We start from the raw sequence: 10,000 nt of genomic DNA on the forward strand, positions 1-10,000 counted from the left end.
CATACAGTTATTCTCAGTACAGTGGTCAGGACTGAGGGTCTGAGTCCAGAACAACACAGGCACACGAGGAGAAAAAACAAAAGACTGCACACTCGAGTAAAAACTGTCTCCACTGACATAATATGCAATGGGCCACTTTAGTAACTCGGCCAAAACTTTAAATATCTTGACAGTCCACTCAAGTGGGGTGAATTTTGGTCCTTTATCATCTCTGCCTTAGAGGGACAGTGAACAGAGAGAGAGAGAGAGAGAAAGAAAGAAAGAAAGAAAGAAAGAAAGAAAGAAAGAAAGAGAAAGGGAGAGTGAGAGAAGGAGAGAGAGAGAGAGAGAGAGAGAGAGAGAGAGAGAGAGAGAGAGAGAGCAGGAGTTGAGGAGGGAGTCTGGTCTCCAGTGAAAGAGCGTGTTGCGGAGAAGCATGCATAAAGGATGAACTGGCCTGCCTGTGCATGCAGAATGAGAGAGGGCTGGCCCATCTATTGTTACCACAGAAAACGGAATGGATCAGAAAAGAGAAGAAAAGTGTGTGTGAGAGGAAGAGAGAGAAAGAGAGAGAGAAAGAGAGAGAGAGAGAGAAAGAGAGAGAAAGAGAAAAGAAAGCTTTGTCCTGTTTAAATACAGCCTGTTACTTTTCACATGTGTTAAACAGTAATGAATTGGCTTCAACTATCACTGAGTCCATTCCTCCTCCTGATTCCTCCTCCTCCTCTCTCTCTGTCTCTCTCTCTCTCTCTCTGTCTCTCTCTCTCTCTGTCTCTCTCTCTCTCTCTGTCTCTCTCTTTCCCTCTGTCTCTCTCCCTCTCTCTCTCTATACTTCAGTGTGTAAATAAGGAGGAGGTTTTGTGATGAATCTAGCAACACAAGGGCCTGTCGGAGTCTACAGCCTCCAGTCCTCACATCTCCTACCACAGATCTACACATCCCAAGCCCACTCACACACACACACACACTCACACACAGTTACAGACAGACACAAGTACACATAGAGACACAGACAGATGCACACCCACACAGGCAAACATGTATACACACACATACACACACACTCACACATACACACACACACACACACACACAGAGTGTGTGTCAGCAGCCTTGAAAGACACTCTGAGGGGGTGAGTGGGCAGGAGCAGGCTGAAGAGTGCCATGGTTTGGCAGAGAGAGAGAGAGAGAGAGAGAGAGAGAGACAGAGAGAGAGAGAGAGAGAGAGAGACAGAGAGGAAGAGAGAGAGAGAGGCAGAGAGAGAGAGGGAGAGAGACAGAGAGAGAGAGACAGAGAGAGAGAGAGACAGAGAGAGAGAGGCAGAAAGAGAGAGGGAGAGAGACAGAGAGAGAGAGACAGAGAGAGAGAGAGACAGAGAGAGAGAGAGAGAGAGCCCTCAAAGGAATGACTGAGATTTATCTACACACACACACACACGCACACACACACGTACACACACATTAACCATTGGCAGTGTGTTTGGTGTGTGAACTGCTGTGTTTCTCGCTGCCCCCCCTCCCGCCCACCCCCTGAATGAATGAGAGGGTGATTTAGTATGCATACAAATCTGTCTGCGTCGACTTCATCAGGCCGAGCTGCACATTCCCTTCTCTCCAAACACCGCTCATCACGTTTGGCAAAACACAGTCTGTCATCCGAGCGCGAGCAGAACGCAGAAATCGCTCTAAACTCCGTCTAATAACGCTGGCAAATGCTTGGCCATCAGAAGGCATTGTGTGTTACGCAGTGGAGGGTGCATCTGGGAGCAGGTGTGGAGATATTTCTGAGAAGACACGGTTTCCAGTAGCTGAATGTGGGCGTTTTAACAAGTTACCAACAGCTCATCTCCATATTCAATTCATTTTCCACCCTCACACGAGGAAACAAACAAACAGCACTAACATGCTAACATCCAACACGGGTGCTTTTACCACTCTCCAGTGTGGAGGGGGGAAAAAAATGCAATACCACAGCAAGCCAAACACCATGCAAATGAGAGGTGTGTGTGTGTGTGTGTTTGTCTGTGTTGCACATTGTATGGTGCTTCATTCACACAAAAACTCAGATCCCTAAGCATACATAGATCTAGGTGATGTGTTCTGCTGATTGCACACACACACACACATGAGAAACATCAACACCTGTTCATTTGAAGGCATGGAGTCACAGTTGTAAAAATACACACACACACACACACACACACACACACACACACACACACGAGAGCTGGGACAGCTCTCCTGTGTCCATTAATAAGAGATAAAGGCAGTGGAGTAGAGTGAGCTCTATGACATCAGCCATGCACTGAACTACACTACAGTCAAAAAAGACTAGATACAGCCTCTCTGCAGCTTCACACGCACACACACACACACACACATACACACATACAAACACACACATACACACATACACACACATACACACAAACACACACATACACACGCACACACGCACACGCACACACACACGCACACATATATACACACACACACACATATATACACACACACACACACACATATATACATGCATGCATGCGCGCGCGCGCACACACACACACACACACACACACACACATCTCTCTCTCTAAATATATATATACATACATACATACATACATGTATGTACACACACACACATATACATCTATCTCTCTCTCTCTCTAAAAATACACACACACACAAATGTAGACACATACGGTACATACACAAACATATACATACACACAAACACAGGTTCACATACATGCACATGTACAGACACACATACATGGACACACATCACAAGCACCGACCGACACACCCGCACGGCCACGCCCACGCCCACGCCCACAAAAACACCCACAAAACAACAATGATTCTGTCAGCATTCTGTCAGTGTCCAGAGCCCACACCCTGATACGCTTTCATCCAATCGTCAAGACTAGACCACTGAGATTCATAAAAAAATGCCTGTGCATTTCACACCAAATGAATAATTGATGCATCTGCATATGGCGGTTTAATATTGTACACCAGTACAAATTCCATATTCTGGTCATAGCTGTGAGGAATACAAGACTGGGAGACGTCAGAGGAGACTGGGAGAAGGAGCCTGGTGTGAGTCTAACTTTACTGAGCGTAGCTTAACACACTGTGCTCAGGTTATAGACGATCCTTCAGAATACAGGAACAGCACCAGGAAAAGACTCCCTCTGTCTAATCCTCTTTGTTTTCTCTTTTTCAGCCTCATTCTCAGTCACTCACTTATTCTCTCAGATGCACTGAAACACACACACACACACACACACACACACGCACACGCACATACGTGCACACACGCTGACAGACACAGCACCCTCATTCTCTCTCTCTCAGATGCACTAGAACACACACTTACACACCCACACATATAATACATACACACACACACACACACACACACACACACACACACACACACACACACAGAGCACCCTCCCTCCCACACAGCCACAGAAACAAGTAAGTCAGATCCCTCTTGGAGTTGTGTGTTTCCAATCAATACTAATTTAGCGAGGGGGAGAGGCAGCCCTTGGCAGTGTGTTTGTCTCCAGGCGCGGGGTAAAAACCAGTCGTCAGGACCATCTGTTCCCTGCGCCGTAGCTCTGCTCTGCCCAGGCCATGGACAGCCCTCTCCACAGCCTAACTGGACCAAAGGCTCCCAGAACCAGAACAGGCTAATCAGCACTCACCAGAGACATTAAACCCATTAACAAAGACAGCAGGTCCTCGTTCATTAAAACAATGTCATTATTCAACATCATAACACTGCGCAGGACAAAAGGCTTAGAAAGTCTTCTGTACTGAACAGTCCAGTTTTAGAGCACGGGTCTGATACTGAACAGTCCAGTTTCAGAGCACGGGTCTGGTACTGAACAGTACAGTTTTAGAGCACGGGTCTGATACTGAACAGTCCAGTTTCAGAGCACGGGTCTGGTACTGAACAGTACAGTTTTAGAGCACGGGTCTGATACTGAACAGTCCAGTTTCAGAGCACGGGTCTGGTACTGAACAGTACAGTTTTAGAGCACGGGTCTGATACTGAACAGTCCAGTTTTAGAGCACAGGTCTTGTACTGAACAGTACAGTTTTAGAGCACGGGTCTGGTACTGAACAGTCCAGTGTTAGAGCACGGGTCTGATACTGAACAGTCCAGTTTTAGAGCACAGGTCTGGTACTGAACAGTACAGTTTTAGAGCACGGGTCTGATACTGAACAGTCCAGTTTTAGAGCACAGATCTTGTACTGAACAGTACAGTTTTAGAGCACGGGTCTGGGTCTTGAGAGGGGTAATATGAAGGAGTAACAAACAGAACTGGATTGAATGTGTTAGAACCAACAGACTGACTATACTCTTACAATCTCTCTCTCTAATACCAGGACATTAGGCATTGCCAAGGGCACCATCTGTGTAGGCATTAGAAATGCTTGACAAATTCTACGTGCTGTTGGACGGCACACGAGGCAGACCATAACTAACAGACACTCCGTCCATCCCTCTCTCTCGCTCTGGTGCTCGGCGTTGTGGTCAGAGAGCTGCGTGTGGCTACTCCGACGGCCAAGACCTGTCGCCCGTCACCGGCATGGAGGGAAACCACAGGGACATAACCGCCGTGACTGAGGTTAGCCAGCCAGGCCGCAGTCCTCCGCCGCTCCGAGACGCGGACACACAGAAATAGCAGGTCTCTCCCCGCGTAAAAGCACTAATTACTGAGCAGTGTGCCGAGAGGGAAGAGTGTTTGGTCATGCGGCTGTGGAGCGCTTGACACAGAACGTTTCCCTGGTTCCTTCTCTAGAAGAGCGACAACCGCTTTCTCTCAATGGGGGAAAAAAAAAGAAAAGAAAAGAAAAATAAGAACGGCTGTGTCGCAGCAACCAATCAGAGACAGCAACCAATCAGAGACAGCAACCAATCAGAGCTCAGTGACCAATTCTCTTGTGTCTAGGGCCTTTTTAACCCTGCCTGAGGAAATGCACATGTCCAAACCTTGTCTTGCAAACACAAGTACACACACACACACACACACACACACAAAAACAGAGAGAGAAGGTGTGTGTCAGTCCTACCGGTGGGAACGTGGTTGAGTGCAGATGGTTTCAGCAGCTCCAGTGGCTGTTCTTTGCTGGGAAGTCCATCTGTGTGAGAGAAGAGGAGACTGGTTGAAGACCAGTGCACAGTATCGACCATGAATGAGAACAGCTCGACACTACACACGCCGTGTTCTCTCTCTCTCTCTCTCTCTCTCTCTCCAAGAGAAGAGATGAGTTATAGAAACACAGCAGCTATGCCACACTGCCAACCCTCCACTACCGCTGAGCTCCAGCTGCACTCTCCCTCTCCTTCAACTGATCTGTCTTCTACTGGTCGACACAGAGGAGAGAGAGAAGAGAGAGAGAGAGAGAGAGAGAGAGAGAGAGAGAGAGCGAGAGAGAGAAGGGAGGGGGAGATGAAGGAGAAGGGGAGTGTGTGTGTGTGTGTGTGTGTGTGTGCAGGAGAGAGAGAGAGAGAGAGGAGAACTATAAGGGGTGAAACGTATTCCCGCTGAACTATCAGAGTGGTAAGTTAGAGTCTGTATATAGTTCTTAAGTTAACACAAACACATCAGTTCTCTTCATCTGATACATTCTTACACATTAAGCAACTAACAAAGTTTTGTTCCAGGAGGAATCCCCATGACTGAGACAGAGACAATACGACTGGTGAGTGTGAGACACTGAGCTGCAGAAACAGACAGAGAGTGACAGGCTCACCTGACACAGTCACCTACATGGTTGTGTATATGAGAGAAAGAAAATCACCACTGCACGTCCAATCCCAAATTCTCGACAGTGCCTTCAGTACTGATGACTGGTCTCTTACTGAGTCATGACCCAGGACACAGAGCATGAGATTCACCATAGACCAAAGACAGAGTTAAACCTCCTGTGTGTGTGTGTGTGTGTGTGTGTGTGAATATGAGAGAGAGAGAGAGAGAGAGAGAGAGAGAGAGAGAGAGAGAGAGAGAGAGTGTTTACTTAGAGAATCCTACAAAAATGTTAGTGTGACAAGACAGAAGGGGAGGCTATAGCTCCGTTCATTTTGAAATGACACACACTGGGAACAAAATTGGCTGACAAGCAAAAAAATAACCAAGTCTCTTTCTTTTCTTTTTTCTTTTTCCTTCAGTCTCTTCACTCGCCTCACACCTGTCAAAACATCCCTCCAAAATAAACCCAATCCCTCCTCTCCTCACTGCCTCACAAAACTGCTCCACCATGAAAGGGACTTTTTTCTTTTTTCTCTCTTATTTTTCCGGGACGGAAACGCTCTGACATGCTACTGACAGGCTGATCATTATAAATCGACCCAAACGCGTAAAATACGCCACTGAGCAATTTTACACACATCTGACAGGGACAACCATTGTCAACCCTGTGTCTGTTCAAAGCGTGTCATTCAAGTCTGACGTCCCCTGCTGTCGCTCCGTCCCCCAATCAAAACACACGGTTCACAATTACACACGACTCAATTACACTCTGTATAGAGCAGGTAGTGGTGAAGAGCTGAGGGGTTTGATTAAGACTCTGTGGTGATTCTGATCAGAACTGACAGACCACAGCCTGTGTTAATGCACATATTTCACTCACCAGTTCTTACTGGGACCACTCTATTCCGAATAAAGTTCTGAGACCAAAGGTACCCACCTCTCAATGATTTTTATTTCTCAGATTCAGCTGTTACTACTGCTGCTCATTGCTTTAGTTTTGAAAATCAGCCTTTAAGTTTAAAGGGGGCAAAATGATTTAAAGCAGAGAGAGTGCGAGAGAGAGAGAGAGAGAGAGAGAGAGTGAGAGTGAGAGTGAGAGTGAGAGAGAGAGCGCGAGAGAGAGAGAGAGAGAGAAATATTACCAGGATAGCCTTCTTTCATCTTAGAAATATTAACAAGATAAGAAATGCATTGTCATTTCAAGATGCTGAAAAATTGGTTCATGCTTTCATTACCTCTAGATTAGACTACTGTAATGCCTTACTGTCTGGATGCTCTACTAGGTGTATAAATAAGCTACAGTTAGTTCAGAATGCAGCAGCCAGAGTTCTTACTAGAACCAAAAAATATGATCACATCACCCCTATCTTATCCACACTGCACTGGCTCCCAGTCAAATCTCGTATTGATTATAAAATCTTACTATTAACATATAGAGCATTAAATGGTCTTGCGCCACAGTACCTGCGCGAACTCCTGGTCTTTTATGATCCACCACGCCTACTTAGATCAAAAGGTGCAGGCTATTTGTTGGTACCTCGAGTTATGATGGCTACAGCAGGGGGCAGAGCCTTCTCTTACAGAGCCCCACAGTTATGGAATAGCCTCCCAATTAATGTTCGAGACTCAGACACAGTCTCTATGTTTAAGTCAAGGCTGAAAACTTATCTGTTTAGCCAAGCCTTTTGCTAATAGCTCTTTACTAGGCAAAGGAGCAGATCTGGAGGGTTCTCGGGCATAGATTGTTTGGTGAACTGGGATGTTTGGATGCTGTCGCCCCCCCACTTTAACATGTTCACTCAGGTTTGTTGACTGAGGAGTGGGTGGCGCCTTGTGTCCCAGAGTGCCATCATGTCCATATTACCTTCTAGCTCTCCCTTTTAGCTATGCTGTAGTAGTTAGTCTTGCTGGAGTCCCTGCCTGCACTCGGCACACGATGTATATTTACCTCAACCATTATGTGGAAATGAACATCTAACAATGTCCCTCTCTCTCTCTCTCTCTCTCTCTCTCTGTCGAGCCACACATGCTACTCCTGAGACACCAGTGATCCTGACTCCTCCCGCCCTGTGGACTGATCCATCCTGGTGTCATCATCTTCCATCCCCCGTCAGCCTCCTGTCTACATCACCATCCCCTTTGTTCATGCCCCAATTTATTTTCAGCTGTAACTGCCCACGTGGTCGGCACCTATTGCACACCTGTCTGACCAAGGAGGGGTCTCCTCTCTCTGTGGTCCTCCTCAAGATTTCTCCCATTTTCCCATTTCCCTCTTGGGTTTTTGGGGAGTTTTTTCTTGCCCGCCATGAGGATTAAGTCAGGGGGTGCCGTCATATTTTGATTTGACTGTTGTGGCCTGTAAAGCCCCTTGAGACTGTAAACAGTGATATTGGGCTCTAAATAAACTTGAACTTGAACTTAGAGCGAGAGCGAGAGAGTGAGAGAGAGAGAGAGCGAGAGAGCGAGAGAGCGAGAGAGAGAGTGAGTGAGTGAGTGAGAGAGAGAGAGTGAGCTTCATGCATTGCCCCATAAATAATCTTAGATCCAGGCAGACGGTCTGCAGTTACACACACACGCCTCAGGTTCCTCCTTAGATGTTCCTCCAGAGAGAACAGGCTGGTTGGACACTGTGTGTGTGTGTGTGAATGAGAGAGAGAGAGAGTGTTAATATCTCAATCCCACTGCTGTTCACTCCTCCTCATCCCTTCTGCTGTGTGTGCTTTAAAAAGCATGTCAAACTCAGTAATCCCAGCAGGAGGCAGGGGATTCTGGGAGAAGATGGCTGAATAGTCAGTGTTGACATCCCTCCCCTAACAGGAAATGCTGAGAAATGGGCGCGTTTCACCTATGCACCGTTTCCTCGTTTTTTCCCAGACATCCAGCACGATTTTCATCTACAAAGCGGAGGACGCGTCGGTCTGCCTGAATACAGATGAGGAAAATCGAGCAGTTTCCTCCACCTCCCCTCTGCTCTTTCTGTTAACCAGTCCCACTAACCAGCACTCTAACCCGGTGGCAAAACACCAGAACCGTCCGTATGAAAGCCGTGCCCAATCACATTTCAGCATTTCACTTAGTGGCAGGACTTCAAAGCTCTTACGGAGACAAGAATATACACACAGATAAGAGCTGCACTTAGTTCCCTGAATTTGGATCAAAACAGACTTGAATCAGCCTTCTTAGCGATAACGTCCCTCTCTATCTGTAGATAAACAGGACCCTATGGCAGCTCAGAGTACAGCAGCAAGGCAGACGAACCTGCTGTTCACAGATCAGCTTCATTACTGCTCCCCAGTCAGTCCCGTTGGCTGGCCCGATAACCCTAACGAGGCAGCGTCCCCGGAGGGCACGCTTTCCAGGAGAAGACTAGAGCCCATGGTAGTGACCTCACATGAGCCGCCAAGCTCCGCTTTGAATGGATGCTTCTGAGGGCCAGCATAACTGAAAGTGACAGGTTCTGTCCTGAGTTCCGAGCCCGCAGAGTGGAGATCAGCACACAGTGGCTAGCAGGCCACCTTGACACTCGGAGGCAGGGAGTAATAGGGCGGTAATTGCATTAAGATGCACGGTGATGGAGGTTCATGTTGTGTGAGTGTGGTGAGGATTATCTGGCTCTGGCTGGATGTGCTAGCTGAGTGAGAGAGAGAGAGTGAGCCAGGTCTCTGCGTGTGTGTGTGTGTGTGTGTGTGTGTGTGTGTGTGTAGTACACACACATGAGCGAAAGAGCACTGGGCTTTGATTTTTTTCTCTCCTTTTCATGGCTCTATTTTCAGCCTTCCAGACTGAAGTCATGATTAACACATGAATGAGCACAGGGAAAACGGGGGTGAAACATCTATGTGAGTGAAAGAGAGAGAGAGAGAGATAGAGAGAGAGAGAGAGAGAGAGAGAGAGAGAGCGAGAGCGAGAGAGTGAGAGAGAGAGAGAGAGAGAGAGAGAGAGAGAGAGAGAGAGAGAGAGCGAGAGAGCGAGAGAGCCTCCCTCCACTTTGGGTAGCCAGCCATCCTTTCTTTTTCCCCTTCAAAAGAGAGAGAGAAATGAGGAGAAAAGATAAAGGAGGCATTAAAACAGAGGGAGGATTTAAAAAAGAGAAAAAAAGGGGACTTTGGCTGTTTGTACATGCAGGGCACGTTTGCGCGACTCCACTCGACTCACGCGGTGCGGCATGGAGAGCTATTTTTGGAAGCCTCCTTGGACCAGACGGCCCTGTTGCCTGCACCATAATGGCATTGTAATTTGCCCGTGGAGCC

The 10,000-nt window shown here is 47.3% G+C and overlaps 1 protein-coding gene across 2 annotated transcripts in view; it reads right to left on the minus strand.

The window, feature by feature from the left end:
• The window catches only part of hdac4 (histone deacetylase 4), a 143,288-nt gene that overhangs the window by 83,393 nt on the left and 49,895 nt on the right, over positions 1-10,000 (minus strand). Inside the window, exon 3 of one of the 2 annotated variants that reach the window (XM_030785791.1) lies at positions 5,071-5,139. The exons of the other annotated variant lie outside the window; for it this stretch is intronic. Coding sequence (XP_030641651.1) covers positions 5,071-5,139 — 69 coding nt within the window. The remainder of the gene's footprint in view (positions 1-5,070; positions 5,140-10,000) is intronic. 2 annotated transcript variants of the gene reach the window in all.

The sequence above is a fragment of the Chanos chanos genome, chromosome 10 (assembly GCF_902362185.1).
Source record: "Chanos chanos chromosome 10, fChaCha1.1, whole genome shotgun sequence".
Classification (NCBI taxonomy): Eukaryota; Metazoa; Chordata; class Actinopteri; order Gonorynchiformes; family Chanidae; genus Chanos; species Chanos chanos.